Below are 15,720 nucleotides of genomic sequence, written 5' to 3'. Positions count from 1 at the left end.
CAAACCTAGATGTTGACAGCCACCCCAGGTTGGTCGTTCTTTTTTTCTATTCTCTAGTTAAGACTATATGCTCACTCCGCTATTACTTGGACTATCTCGTTCAATAATAAGGAAGATCATTTCCTGATTGCCAAAGTCAAGCAAGGAATTAAATCACCACCAATCCTTGGAAGTGAATCGTCTTCCATTAGTCCATATAAATCTGAATGCGGCTGTAAGTACAATCCTGCATATCATTCTACCAGATACAGAGGCTGGAAACAGAACCCATGGCTTCTTCAAGATTCCTTTTTTCAGTCTGTCTTCTTTTCATGAAAGTTCTGGCTATGGCACAGCAGCCATCAGACCAGCCTGTAATGTTATATAAAGACTGTGTAGGAAAGGGCAACTACACCACTAACAGTACTTACCAGGCAAATCTCAATCAACTCCTCACCTCTATCTACACCAACACTGAAATAAACAATGGCTTTTACAATTTTTCCTACGGCCAAGACGCCGACACAGTGTATTCAATTGCACTTTGTAGACCGGATATCAGTCCTGATGTCTGCCGTGTTTGCATAAGAAATGCTAGTGATTTCTTGGTAAGACTCTGTCCAAACTTTGTGGAGGCAATCGGAGGGTTAGATAACTGTATGGTACGCTACACAAACCGCTCCATATTTAATCGCATGGAGAAAGGACCTTATTTTTGGGTGTATGATGATCGAGTTAATGTCTCTGATGTAGTCGGGTTCAATCAGTCACGGATGACTTTGTTAGGTAGGCTGAGCGATCAAGCAGCCGCAGGTGATTCTCGTTACAAGTATGCAATGGATCAAATAGATGTCCCGAAGAACTTTCAAAAAATATATGCACTTGTACAGTGTACTCCTGATTTATCTGCTTCGGAATGCAGGGATTGCCTGTATAATGCTTCAGGACTTATTCCACAGTGTTGTGATGCAAGACAAGGAGGAAGAGTTATTTATCCAAGCTGTAATTTTAGGTATGAAATAGACCGTTTCTATGACCCTCCGACTAATTCAATCCCGCCACCACCAGATTCAACTTCGAATAATACAGTTCCATCACCACCAGCTTCAACTTCACAAGGTATGGGCACAACTTAAAGCATGACTAGATGAAATACTTTTCTTCAACTATTTTGAAATTGAGTATGTGAGTTAAGGCTGTTAAAGATTCGATTCAATTAATGATCTATTCCCAGCAATTTAGAAGTTAACCTTTTGATATTGACTTAACTTACTATGTTACTACTTGTTACTTATTAGACATATCTATAAATTCATTCTAAACATGTGTAAATCAGATTTCATTTCTGGTTTTTAGGAAAGAAGGGCAAGAAGAGGAATGTCATCATCATCACTGTCATTGTTCCAATAGCTGTTTCTGTGATTCTTATAGTTTGCGTTTGCATCTTCTTAAGAGCCAGGAAGCAGAAGGAGGAAGAGGAAGTTAAAGGTAATTTCAGAGGCTATTTCAAATGTTAAGGACATAAAACCAAGCTTTTTATGGCTTAGCATTCTCAAACTGAAGCTTTAAATTACTTTGTTAGAAAACACCATCTTTTATATGAAGAAATGTTTCAATCAAGCCCTTCGGAGAAGCGGCCTTTTCATTTGCTTATGCGTTAGGATTGCTTTGGTGTAGATTTATATGAAATGGAAGATGTGGAATTGTTCCAACTTGATTTTGGCACTGTCAGAGAAGCAACAGGTAACTTCTCCGAGGATAATAAACTCGGACAAGGAGGATTTGGCACCGTGTACAAAGTAAGGGAAAATCATTCACCTGTCAAATATGATTCCACTTCAGACATTTGGTAATTTTGGACTAGATTCAGTTTGTTCTACACATTGCTGATTTTGACATGATTTCAGGGCACACTTGCTAATGGACAAGATATAGCTGTAAAAAGGTTGTCTAGGACATCTGGACAAGGAGAGCTAGAATTCAAGAACGAGGTCATGTTAGTTGCCAAGCTTCAGCATCGGAATCTGGTAAGACTCCTGGGTTTCTGCTTCGAGAAAGAAGAAAGGATTCTTGTCTATGAGTTTCTCCCCAACTCGAGCCTCAACAACTTGATATTTGGTATATTCGTCATTCGGTTCCTTGATAAAGTTTGAACATGTAATCTCCATGGTCAGTTCAGGTAATTTATCTAGTTCTAGTTGATTTGCAGATCCAGTCAAGCGTGTACTTCTAGATTGGGAAACCCTCTACAAAATCATTGAAGGCATTGCAAGGGGTCTTCTTTATCTACATGAAGACTCTCGACTACGGATTATTCATCGTGATCTCAAAGCTGCTAATATTCTGCTAGATGAGAACATGAATCCAAAAATCTCAGATTTTGGAATGGCAAGAATGTTTGTTATGGATCAAGCTCAAGATAGCACGAGTAGAGTAGTTGGGACCTTGTGAGTATATACTGCCAGTCTGCCACAAATTTTTTAAAATATAATAAATTGGTAGGACAAAAATGAAATAATTTATAGTAGATTTTCTGCAGCCATTGTTTAAACTAGAATTAATCCAATCTGATGATTCCATGCAGCGGGTATATGGCTCCAGAATATGTTATCCGTGGACATTTCTCAGTTAAATCAGATGTATATAGCTTCGGTGTCTTAGTTTTAGAAATTGTTAGTGGTCGAAAGATTGGTGGCAGCGGCATAGGAGACGATGGAGAGGACCTTCTAACCTATGTAAGTATCAACAGTGCTTAATTTTATTGATTCTGTTTGAATAATGTGCATGAACTTTATCTAAATTTTTGCAGTCATGGAGAAAATGGAATGAAGGGACACCTTTAGACATGATAGATCCTACCTTGAATATTGGTCCAAGAAGTGAAATTATGAGATGCATCAACATCGGATTAGTTTGTGTTCAGGAAAATGAAGCCCTCAGACCAACTATGGCTCAAGTTTCTATGATGCTTAGTAACTACTCTGTCACTCTCGCAGCACCCTCAAAACCTGCATTTTTTATGCACGGAGAAACGTCGATTCTGCCATTGGTGAATGCTTCAATGTTAACTGAGTCGGATGAATCCAGAACTAAATCTCCCCAGTGATCTAACAATGAGGTTTCCATCTCTGAGATAGACCCTCGATGACATCCAAAGGTAATGGGCAAGTTACTAAGCATGTTGGTGGTGCAACTTTGCTTCAAATAAATAAAAACTGGCTTGCCCCGTCAAGCTTGTAACCTATATTTTGCGTGCACAATTTTGATGGGTACTTGTTTTAGTCCAGAAGTACATGGACCATCATAACATATATATTTTCATTAGATGGGCCATCCCTGTATTGGACAGCAAGAAACGTTTAGATTTAATTTTGTAAACTTCAATTATATATATATATATATTAAATGATATCGTATTATTTAATTAAAAAAATAATATTTTATAGTTATCCTAGAAAACCATAACTCAAGCCTTAATCTATATACAAAAGCCTTGGCAGGCATGATAACTATGTTACTATAAAAAAATATTTTATAGTAAGCCAGCAGACCTATAGTTTAATTAGAGTCTGCAATGTTCATTTTAAAATTTCTCTAGTTTGAAACCTTCCTTCTAAAATTTAATTTGATCCGATAGAATCAACCTTTTGCTTTTCTATTTATCTAAAATCGAGCTGAAATTCTCTTTTTTTTAATGACATAAAACATTCTCAAGCTAGCTTATGTGCAACCAAAATTAATTTCCATCTCCTAGCAATTTTATAACACTCCCCATGTTCTTGCAGATTGTGGGCTATGAACTTTTTACTTGGTGCGTGTAGGGTAAGACAGAGAGAACTTTCGGTTGAATTGCTAACTTTGGCCCAACTAAATATTCATAGAACTGCAAGGCTTAAATAGCACACACAGCAATATGAAATTGGTGGATCAAGTATTTCCTTAGATTGGGTTTTATTAAACAATTAAAGCTCATTCATACAATTGTCACGCTATTTCCTTCCATTTCTTTTTGCTAGAATTCCTTAACCAAAAAACTAAAGTCCCCTAAAAAATGACATCGCGTTTTCATAAAAATAAAAAATAAAAAAATAAAAAGAACAATTTGGGTGGAATCCATTGCTAAATATAGATGGAAAGGCAAGATTGATAATTCTAAGACTTGAGGGACAAAATTGATACAAAAATTTATGAGAAGACAAGATTCAGACTACATAGTTCGGTGTCATTTTTGAAGTTTGTCCTAAAAGAAATTTCCTTAAAGGAAATCGTGTTAAATTGTGTTGATGTGTCGAGGTTTTGCTGTTCTGTGGCACGAAGCTTTTGTTTTATTGGTGCTAACTGATTCGTCTTGCCCCATGGGTAGAGTGTATGAAATATGCAGGTCTTGATGGTACTGGAAGAATGAAAGAGTTGCTGCTAAGCATCATAATAACTGAATCCATGGTTGGTCTATCTTCCACATTTTCTTGAACACATAGTAATCCAATATGGACATATCTGATAGCCTCATCACTTCTTGAAGAAACCCTTGTCAAAACAGGGTCTAGCAAATTTACAGCTCTTCCTTGATTCCAACTGTCCCATGTCTGCAAGAAATTAATTTAAAATGTGCACATAGAAAAGTAATGCCACAAAAGGCACAATTATGGTTTTCATAACAATAACTGAGACAGTATTTGAACTACTTGAATAATAGGGACTTAAATAGTAAATAGTAAATAATTCAATAATTCAATAAAAGTCTTTTAAAATGGTTTTCATAATCAATAATTCAAGATTTGATGAATCTTTGAAAAAAATAGTAAATAAAATATATGGTAGACAATAAAAATATTGAAAAATAGTCTTTTAAAATGATTGGACAGATGATATAAAAGTCACCTATTGAAAAAGCAAAAACTAATATTTAAATTAAGATATGATGAACTTGCTCTAAAAAAATGTAGAAATTAAGAATATAAAAGAATGTTATAGTTTTATATATTTTATTCAACTCATGTAGAATTTATATTGCCATACAACAATACATATATGTTTCATCATCTTCTTCAAGATGATTGAAATAATTTTGTGATTGTCTTGAATTGTTCAATCCCTTCATTTCTTCCTTTTATTAAGTAGAAAATAATCAAGACTATTAAATTGATTATTTCCTTAACAATAACAAACCCCATTCTTTCGCTATATGATGAGGAAATTATCGAGGATCTAACTCAGTAATTGAAATCTCATTCTTCGATAGTGGGATAATCTTAAGCTGGGATTGCTCCATCGTTGAAGTATAGCTCAATGAAGAAGCTGGTTCAAAAGGTGTTTGTAAAGTAAGAGAGGAGTTGCTTAGCATCTGAACAACTGAAGCCATTGTCGGCCTGTCAGCTACATTTTCTTGAACGCAGAGTAACCCAATGTGGATGCATCTCATCATTGCAGCTGTTGAGTCGTTCCTCAAAATGGGATCTATAAGATCTAAAGCAGTCCCTTCCCTCCAACGTCTCCATGCCTTCAAAATTTATCCGAAGTGAATTCACAATATTGAAGGGTAAATATCCGTGTAAATCTTTCAATGATGTGTTTGATTTGTAGATAGTTGTACTTACATGGCTCGTAAGGTGCTCCATGTCATCTCCATTGCGGAAACTAGGTTTTTGACCGCTCACAATCTCCAAGACTAGCACTCCAAAACTAAACACATCTGACTTGACCGAGAACTGTCCTTTCCATGCATACTCTGGAGCAATATAGCCACTGAAATGGTACATTAACATATCTTAGTTGCAATGGTGCGAATCATAAGCATTCAGTATTCACACCTCTTTCATTATTGCTATAAATTAGACTTACAAGGTTCCAGCGATCCTCGATGTAGCATCATGAGTTTGATCAGTTTTCATTAACTTTGCCATTCCAAAATCTGAAATTTTAGCATTCATGTTTCCATCTAACAGAATGTTGCCAGGCTTGAGATCACGATGAATAATCCAGAGCTGAGAATCTTGATGCAGGTACACAATCCCTCTAGCTATGCCTTCTATGATTTTGTTGCGCTTCTCCCAATCCAGGACTAATCGTTTGTTTGGATCTAAGCGTGCATAAAATGAGAGCTTCAGAAACTTCGGAAAACTTGTCTATAGAATTTGACACTAGTTATAATTCTCTTACAAACATGAATTGATCTTGATAAAAAAAAAATGATGAGGAAAACAAATGTATAAGATAATATGGAATTCAGGATTACCATGTATAAATTGATCAAGACTTGAATTAGGCACAAACTCGTAGATTAGAAGCTTTTCTGTTCCTTCCAAGCAGAACCCCAGTAATCTAACAAGATTCCGGTGAGCAAGTTTGGCTAGTAGCCCTACCTCATTCCTAAATTCTACTGCTCCTTGCCCAGAATTACTTGATAATCTCTTTACAGCTATAGCTTGTCCATCTGCAAGTATACCCTATAGCATATATCCATTGAGAAAAAGAAACAGAGAAAATTAAGTGCATCAATTTGAAATATGAATTAACCTTCAAAGAACTTAATTTTTTTATATAAAAAAATCGATACCGTTTCTTTTGTCAGATAAAGTACCTTGTAAACAGCACCAAAACCACCTTGTCCAAGCTTATTATCATCAGAGAAGTCGTTTGTTGCAAGTTTGATGGTGGCAAATTTGAATTCCCAGCATTTTGTGCTACTGTTTTCATCGAAATCTTCACAAAATGCAAGTTGTTAATGTTTTTGTTTCCAAAGTTAATTTGTAGGATGCTTGGAAGAAAAACAAATTATCTAGTGAATTTGATTCGTATCAATGAACCCAAGCTGTTTATTATGTAAGAACCAATAAGCAATAACTTACTTTTGACCTCTTGCTTTGGCTTCCTAAAACGGAAAATGGTGAGAATGAGGATAACAAGTGCCAAGAAGATAGATGTAGGGACGATGGTAACAATAACTGTCCGAGAAGCAGTATTCTCCTTCCCTGCCAAGCACAGCCATGTTTAAGATAGAAATTACAGAAGCTGAAACTGGAAACCGTGAAACAAGTGAAATAATTTCAGTATAGAAAAAGAAGTTAGCCAACCTTTCCTGATTGTGGTATTGGTTGGCGGAGGAGAACTAATAACAAATGGAGGAGATGGTGGAGATGGAGATGGAGATGGTGGTGGAGATGTTACTTGAGGAAATAAGTCGTAGAAGGGATACAAATCCCACCGAAAAACACAGTTTGGTTTCAGGACAATACCTCCTTGATGCCCGTAGCAACAACTTGTATAGTAATCTACGGATTGTTGTAGGCAAACACTGCAATTACTCGGTGATACATCAGGAGTGCACTGCATAAATACATAAATTTTTTGAGTGGATGGTAGGTCTGCTGTCTCAACTGCTGGCATAAGCCTGGATGAGCCCGTGGAAGCGTTTCTTACCGTTTCTCCCAAACCACTCCAAAATTGATCAAACTGTCTAGAAGTTGCGTCAAGGATACCCGTATTATATAAAGCGCTAGTAGGAGATGGCTCAAGTGATCGAAAAAAATAACGATTCTCATAGCGTACAATACATGGAAGTGGATTCCCTCCCCATGAAATTGCTTCTTTTTGGTTTGGACATGCTGCCATGAGAGTTTGAATAGCATAATTGACGCAGCTGGAACAATTTTCAGCTGATGGGGAAGCCATACAGAGCACAAGACCATAAACTGTGTCATTGCCTAAACCTATTGTAGTATTGTAGAAACCCCCATTGTTTGTGACATTGGAAGCTAGTGAACGGAGAACAAGGTCTCGGTTTTTTGCATAGGTGCTATTAGCTGTAAAGTTTCCTGTGTCATAACAGAATTCAGCATCGGTAAGAGTGATGCTTATGATAATAACATGAAAAAGAAGAGAGACGATAGTTTTAGAACCCATTTCATCAGAGGAAATATTAACTTCTGTTCACAATTTCTTTCTTCGTGAAAGAAATCCCTTGCATAGATGGTATTTTATATACCAAGAGGCTATTGGCCACATTGGCATGGCCAATTTGTCAACGAATTTAGGACAAAAAAAGAGGTAGCAATTTCGATGGTGCCATCTATTGGAAAGTACTATATATCTTGACTTTCCGCGTAAGAATCGATCAAGAAGTTTTGAGGTTAAATCGTGGGATTTTCTTAGAGAAATTCAAGTGATTAATTTTCTTTGTGCCTTTATTATTTATTCATTTTCTATTGCAGTGACTTTACTTGTGGTCCCAATTTTCTTAGAGAAATTCAAGTGATTACTCTTTCTATTTTTTATTTATTTATTTTGTAGTTAGGCTGCATTTTAGTTTTACGGCAAAGGTAGCGGGTGGGAAATGATCTTGAAGGTATGTGATATATTTATAATACCTTCAAGTTATAAATTATTAAATATTTATTTTTAATTGTGTTAGAAAATTATAAGATAGAATTTTGTAACTTCACCAAATAAATCATTATTGTGGCAGTGAATATTGAATGAATATATTTATCGTCGAAAAAATGATTTGTTATCTGGGACCATGCACACACAAATTTCAATTATACATAAAAAAGCATAGCAAATTATAAATTTATATTAGTGAATATTTGAGTAATGCAAGTTCTTTTTCAAAATAGAAACCATCCATTAATTCTATAACTAAAACAGAAATTTGTCTTCAAGTTGCGGGCTGGAAAGCTGATCTTGGCTGGAAGGAGAATTAAGCAGAAACAAGTTTGATGAAGTTTTTCGGGGTTTTAAAGTGTATCTGATTTATTTATTTAAAAATATATTAAAATAATATTTTTTAAAAAATTAAATGATGATTCAATTACTGTGCCAAACGGTCCTAAATGTTTCATCTGAAAGAGCTTTTACGCCTTATACTTCTTGATTTGTTGATAAAAATTAGTCGGGCTTTGAAGCTTGATTTGAAAGAGCTTCAAGATGTTTAAAATGGCGACTTTACTTGTGGCTCCCAATTTCTGACTGCTTAATTGCCTTTAGACTGTTTAAAATTCTTCAAAGACTCCGTGGAAGACATAGACACATTGGCTGTGACACAAAAAAAAAAAAGTCAATAGACTCAGTCACATAGAGCTGTTTTTTTTTTCGTCCCATACTAACTTCTTGTTTGGTTTGAAGACTTACCGGATGTCCCACACTGTGTTAGAATTTCAAAACTTTGACGTTGGAATAGCAAAACAATGTCATTAATTAATCACTATAAACAACACGTTAGCGAATATCGGAATCACTAGCATGGTCGTAGTTAACATTATAAAATTAGTTTTAACTTGTTCGATTTCTAGCGCTTTGTTGTGGGCACCGACTTGAGGTGTCGCTAATCTTCTTGCAAGTTTTTTTGTATTAGTGAACATTAGTTACAATATCATAACGTACAAAGAAAACCTGAGTACAATGTTTTCTCAAACGTAAAAACGAAAAGAAAAGGAGACCAAATTGATTGTGTGGAAATTGATCGAAAATGACCAAATTCATTTATAAGGTCTAAAGGTATCCTAAATGATATAAAAACATGGGTAGGCTTAATTAAAAAAAAAATCAGCATGATATATTTTCTAGTTTTATTTTTAGGTGGAGACCAAGCAAATCATCCCTTGACCAACCAACATGGGCTAAAAGCAAAAATCACGACCCGAGTAAAAGGCATAACCAAGAAGTGTCATCTTAAACATTTCCCCCCCTATTCTTATTCTCTCCTTGGCTAACCCTGCACGAGGCTTGTGTTGGGTTGTATTAGAGTCTAAATTGAAGAGTTGTTAGATAATTAGGACTAAATAAAAAAGAAAGGGCTTAGGCTAAGGTGCCAAGCAATTTTGTGTTGTTCTGGAAATAAAGCAACAATACATCTGGGGGGATTATGTGTATCACTAATAATAACAACTATTGCAATTAATTCAAATAAAAACAATTAACCAACAAATAATTAAAGTGTTTAAAATAAAGAATATAAGGATAGAAATTGCAAACTTATTTTTAACATAGTTGGCCAAGCCTACATCAACTTCTCAAATACCAAACTGTACTTGAGTATTGTATTTTTTCACTAGTTCAAGTTCAAAGAGTACAACAGTCATTTGATGAATACACACCAAAATCTTTACACCAATTGAAGATATTTCCTCTCCAAGATTTTTTTGTCACTTGAAAATATGCACTCTTAAAGATTTTCCATTAGTGACGAAACCTCACCAATGCCAAGAGTTTTATCATAACTCTCAAAGGATTACAAGGATGATTTTGTTTACTGTAAAAAAAAAACAAAAAAAAACAATTGAAGCTTGTATCTCTATAACTCATTTAATATCACTTAGAATACTTGAAAGTGTTTATGTGTAGTGAGTATAAGAATTAATGCTCTAGTGCTAGAATATGAAGATTAAAATTAGCACAACTTAGAGTATGATATGATTTATGATTTCTAGTTTGTTTGAAATAGTCTCTATATCATATTTGTTTGAAATCCTCTTTTATTTTAGCAAGAGCTTTTTATAAGTAATTATATATTGATAATTCTAAACAAGAAATTAAATTGCATTAAAATCTGATAAAATAAGTCGACAATATTATAATCAATGAGTGATCTAAATAAAATGAGAGAGATAGATAGTATGAATCAATAAATTAATGATATGGAGAAATAAAAAGTCTCAAAACAAAATTTCTCAATACATGGGAACCACTAGAAGGTAGGAAGCGTACATAAACCTAGTGACAACCTGGTTGTTCCCATCACAATAAGTCTTAATAGACCCCTTTTGGGTTGCAAGCTAATGAGTTTAAATTAGTAATTAGATAAAATAAATTCAATAATAAAATAAACCCCTAAACAATGTCTAATGCTCTGAAAAAAAATTTAAATTAAAAATAATTATTTAAAAATAAATAAGTAAAATAATAAAAAAGTCTTCATATTAAAATTCCTCCATGTAGCCTGAATCTCCAATTTTTGTATATTCTTGGCAGATTTGAGTCCTGATTTCAAACATGCCGTTCTCTCTTGTTTGGATAAATTATTAGGCCTACGATATATGGTTGAAAAGTTTTAGATGTCTAGTTTCTATCCCAACTTTAATTGAAGCAAAATTGCACTGGTAGCTCTAAATATGTTCCAAACAATACACGAAGGTCTTATTTGATATATTTGACAATATTAGTTTACTAACTGTGATCCTCTGAAATATTATGTTCTTCAACTCCATTTGACCTGAAAATTTACCACAATATATTTTCATGTATCTAATATTTCCCTATAAAATTTCAACTTTATCCAATATATGGTTTGAAAGATATATTCAATCTTGCAAAAACTAGTCAACAAGCATTTTAAGGCCAAATTTGGACCTGACGTGGTTCATTACAAATTTAGTAAACTCGTAAAATCGGACAGAGTTTACCGAGTTTACCAATTTTACCTATTTGGCACGAGTTAAGTCTGATTTTACTGGTTTTGATTTTTTAGTCTAATTTAACACGTTAGATACATGTTGACTCATAAATTCATAAGATTTTACGAGTTAACACGCGATTTTAATAAACTTGATAATAGTAATTGAAATACATATTCCAACATGTAAAAATTACAAAACAGACCCCTAAAAATCCAAGAATTACAGAGGAAGACTTTTGGGAATGCAGGAATAATGGTGGCGCATCTTCTCCATGTGCGGCCATCATTGGCGGCGCGCGGGTTCACGCGCCGCCGCAAGAAAATCCTGAAAAACAAAGGGATCTAGAACGATTTCCTCCTCATATAACCTTCTCTACCGGTGATGAGGAGCAATGTCACCTGCAAAAGCAACAAAATCACAACAAGCAGTCTATTCGTTCGAGTCTGTTTCTTGGTTTGTTATTCTTTCCTTCTTCTTCAGATGGCAGATCTGCTGTGGAGAAATCAACGCTGGGAGGAGGGAGATGGTGATACTGTGATGGGGAAGGAGATGCTGCTGCTTGGGGAGCGAGATGTTGCTGCTGGAGAAAGGAACATTGTGTGGCTACCGCTGGAGGCTGGTTGAAGGAGATGAAGAAGACAGTGGGGGTTGCCATTGTGTTCGGTTTGGGGAAGGAATGATTATGGGGTTGTTAGGAGGAAGCGAGAGGAAGAAGGCAGACATGTCTGGGTTTATAAGGGAGAGGCTCTATGTTGTCTGAGAGAGGAAATGGAGATGGGAGGCGGCTGGTTTAAGTTTGGCCAACGGGATGGAAGAGCTGAGAGGTGAGAGATAAGATATGGGAAGAAGGAGGAAGGTCAGTGTGTAGGGAGGCTGAGAGAAGGCTGGGAGGGAGTAGGTGGTGGCCGGTTGGTTTAATGAGGTTCTCTGGTTTTTTTTTTTTTTTTTGCAAAAGGAGGGGTGCAGCGGCTGGCTTAGAGAAGATGAAAGAGAGGGATTTTTAGGATTTTCTTTTTGTGTCTTCCCTCTAAATTTTTCTCCCCTCTCCCTAGAAATTTTTCTTCCCCCTTATTCTCAAAATTTTCTTCATTGTTTTTTAAAACGAGCAATATCAACGTCGTCTCAACGAGGAAAATCGATAATTTTAAAAATGACGCGTTAAAAGTCGAACGCGTTCAAAAGACCTTTGAAATTTAAATTCTTTTGAGACGACCCTGAAAATGCTAAAATGATATAAATATATAAAGAATGTATTTTTTGGGTTTTCGTTGTTTTTTCTATTTTTTTTGTTTGTTTTTCAAAAATTTATCAAATATTGAGTCAAAAATTGGATAGCAACAGTTGTTATGATTTTATATTTTTCATCTTTTCTTTGGTTTGTTAACAATATATATTATTTTGTTTTTGTATTGAACATAATAAAGTAAGCATTTTTTATTTTTTTGTATTAATTTGTTGCCTATTTTATTGTTATTATTACAATAATGATTGATTTTTTTGTTGAATTATAATTGTTATTGTTGAATTTGCCGTAAAAATATTAATTGAATATATAAGATTAAATTTAATTAATCTCAATATTGTATATATTGCATAATAGAGTGTTTGATTGTTTTGTTGAATTTTAAGTGTTATTGCATATATCTAGTCAATATTTGCAGGTTTGAACAATTTGGGTAGTCTCCAATATAGGGGAGATGTTGCCGAATTATTTTTTAAAAAATCAAATTTGATTATGTAATTATTCATCAAATTTGTGTTGACGCTGTCGCACCCTCGTGAAAGCGCGACGTCACGGCGACCCTTCCCGGAGCGGGGAATGAATGTTGGGGTCTTTATTTTATGAAAAAGGGAGTCGCCACCTAATATTATGGTCAATAGGAACCCTAACTAGTCTTTAGAGATTCTAAGGCAAGGGACTGGTTGCGCAAAGGGAAGGTTTTAGCACCCCTAATACGCCTTACCTAAGGTAAGCTGCTTGGTGTTTGGTTTGTCTTATAATTGCTATGGTGTTGATGTTTTCTAATCCTATCAGTTTTCCTAGGGTAAATTTGCTACGATGAACAAACTCGGGCTCAAAGTCTAAAAAGAAAGAATCATTGGCCAATGTGGATCATAACTTAAAATATGTCTACAAAGTACCAGGGAGAACCAATGCAGATCTCTTGAAATCTGTGTTTGATTCATATTTTCATGGCTCGTAAACTGTGGAGCCAAAAATTGAAATGTCCCCAATTATAATCGAGGCTTCTTTCAAGGATGTGTGATGACTTATTATTCCTAGAAAAATATTTTGGATATTAACCACTTGGTTTTTTTATCCAAACATTAACAGTAAATAATAATAACAAGTTATTCCCAATAATATTTTGGATATTCACCCCTTCGGGATTTTTTTATCCAAATATTAACAGTGAATAATCCAAACATGTTGTAAAATTCAAAATGCAAGAAAATAATTTTTGTGTTTAAGAAATCCATGCTAAAACACATTTTCTTTTAAACTTGGAATATTTGTTTTTTTCTTAACAAAAAAGGAACGCTCAAAACAATGTTAGGGTATTTGTCGTATGCATGAAAACAAAGCGTTATTATTTTTGTTTTGATAACGGGTATTTTAATACCAGATTTTTATTTTTACAAACAAAAAATAAAATAAAAGAACTACACGAAAAAATAATCTCACCCTTTTTGGGGGAGGGTCCAGCTCGGCACATGTGACTGGGCTGGACCCAGCTAACCTAGTCGGGTCACTTGCCCAAACCAGTGACCCGGCTGGGCAAACAAGAGGCACGCATAGGCTTTCCCCCCCCACGCGTTCCTACTTGGTTGTTGTTTAAGAGAATTATAATTCACTTGAATAGTAACAATGCAAAAGGAATAAACATGCATGTATAGAGACGAAGAGAACAAACCTGGGGACAGAACCGATAGGATGAAGGCGATGTGAAGGCTTGCTGGTTGATCTTATAAGTGCTTTCGTCTGTTTAGCCCTCCCTTTTATTGCTTGGTTGTCGTCTGTCTCCTGAGTTTATTTCTGTGTTTTCTCTCTCCACTAGTTATCTCCTTTCTCCCTCTGTCTGTCTCTACTGGTTTCTCTCATTTCTCCCTCTGTCCCCTGTTCTCTCCTTTCTTTTTAGGTAAGCCCACGAGGCTTATATAGCCTCTACGCAGCTTTATTTAGGAAACAAAACACACTAATCTAGGATACAATCTCAGGTGACTTGCAATCAAATAAAGCAAATTAGGAAAACAAAATATTCTGATTGATTCTTTGATCTCAGTAATTATTCTCCACATGTAGAATCCTAGCAATTAAATGATGGTGCGGCTCCCCTCTGCATTCTTCCACAGCTGGCATAGAGGTGTTCAAAGTCGTTGCCTTGGGACCAAAGATGAAAAACTAACGAGAATGGTTTGTAGGGTTCGTTGCGTACAGAACATTGGTTTGTTCTGCATGCGACGTAATTAATTACCTAGGTTTGGGTTACCCTTGACCCGTTTCATATAGGGGCGGGTCGCGACCCAGCTCTTATGGGGTGAGTCGCGATCCATTTAACTTTGGGGTCAGTCTTGACCCATTTTCTCATAGGTCATAACTTGGTCCTTCTCTTCCCAGCTATCGATGATTTATGTTCAACTAAAGACCCCAAAAATTGCCTTTGGGGTCAGCTGAGACCCACTTCTTTGAGGCTGGCATGACCCTTTTCTCCTTGGGTCTAGCATTGGCCCAAATGCCTTTAGGGCTGGCCGAGACCCACTTCTCTGGGGGTGGCAGGACCCATTTGTCCTTGGGTCTACCCTCGGCCCAATTTCCTTTGGGGTCGACCGAGACCCACTCCTTTTAGGGTGGCAGGACACATTTCTCCTTAGGTCGACCTTCGACCCAATTGCCTTTGGGGCCGGCCATGGCTTGGCCCCTTTTAGGGTCGGCCAGGACCCCTCTTCTCTTTGGGTCTGGCCACGGCTTGGCCCCTCTTCTTTGGGCTGGACCCAAAAATGGATAACAATATATGCCCCCTCTTTACAAAACTTGCGAAGCCCGGACTTGTTAAGTGCTTTGCGTAGCAAGTTTTGTAAAGATAAATTGGTTGATAACACATCAAAAATCTATGCTTTCCTAAAGATGTCTCCTAAATTTTTTATTTTCACTGTTTTTTCTAAACAATGGTCCCCATATCGAGTGAACTCCACGTCTTTCTAAACCAATGATCACAATATCGGGTGACTTGCCCATCTTAAAAATTCTTAGAAAATCTCCATGCTTTTCTAAAAAAGATTTCAATATTGGGTGACCTGCCCATCTAAAAACAATTCTTAGAAAAACTCCACACTTTTCTAAAAATAG

General features: G+C 35.8%; 1 protein-coding gene and 1 pseudogene across 3 annotated transcripts in view; one reads left to right on the top strand and one right to left on the bottom strand.

Moving 5' to 3' along the window:
• The first annotated feature begins 248 nt into the window (after nt 1-248).
• On the top strand, nt 249-3,240 carry LOC127904050 (cysteine-rich receptor-like protein kinase 44; annotated as a pseudogene).
• A 1,749-nt stretch (nt 3,241-4,989) lies between these two features.
• The window catches only part of LOC7485557 (cysteine-rich receptor-like protein kinase 34), a 55,885-nt gene continuing 45,154 nt past the window's right edge, over nt 4,990-15,720 (bottom strand). Inside the window, exons 2-8 of one of the 3 annotated variants that reach the window (XM_052445623.1) lie at nt 7,053-7,369; nt 6,828-6,950; nt 6,560-6,681; nt 6,215-6,425; nt 5,821-6,058; nt 5,577-5,724; nt 4,996-5,479 (exon numbers count right to left, since the gene is read on the bottom strand). In XM_052445623.1, coding sequence (XP_052301583.1) covers nt 5,177-5,479; nt 5,577-5,724; nt 5,821-6,058; nt 6,215-6,425; nt 6,560-6,681; nt 6,828-6,950; nt 7,053-7,369 — 1,462 coding nt within the window. In that variant the 3' untranslated portion in view covers nt 4,996-5,176. Of the gene's footprint in view, nt 5,480-5,576; nt 5,725-5,820; nt 6,059-6,214; nt 6,426-6,559; nt 6,682-6,827; nt 6,951-7,052; nt 7,370-15,720 lie in introns of all 3 variants that reach the window. The other 2 variants (XM_052445625.1, XM_002316588.4) reach the window with 2 other exon arrangements.

Source organism: Populus trichocarpa, chromosome 11 (genome assembly GCF_000002775.5).
Source record: "Populus trichocarpa isolate Nisqually-1 chromosome 11, P.trichocarpa_v4.1, whole genome shotgun sequence".
NCBI lineage: Eukaryota > Viridiplantae > Streptophyta > Magnoliopsida > Malpighiales > Salicaceae > Populus > Populus trichocarpa.
This window is presented reverse-complemented; position numbering and strand designations above follow the sequence as displayed.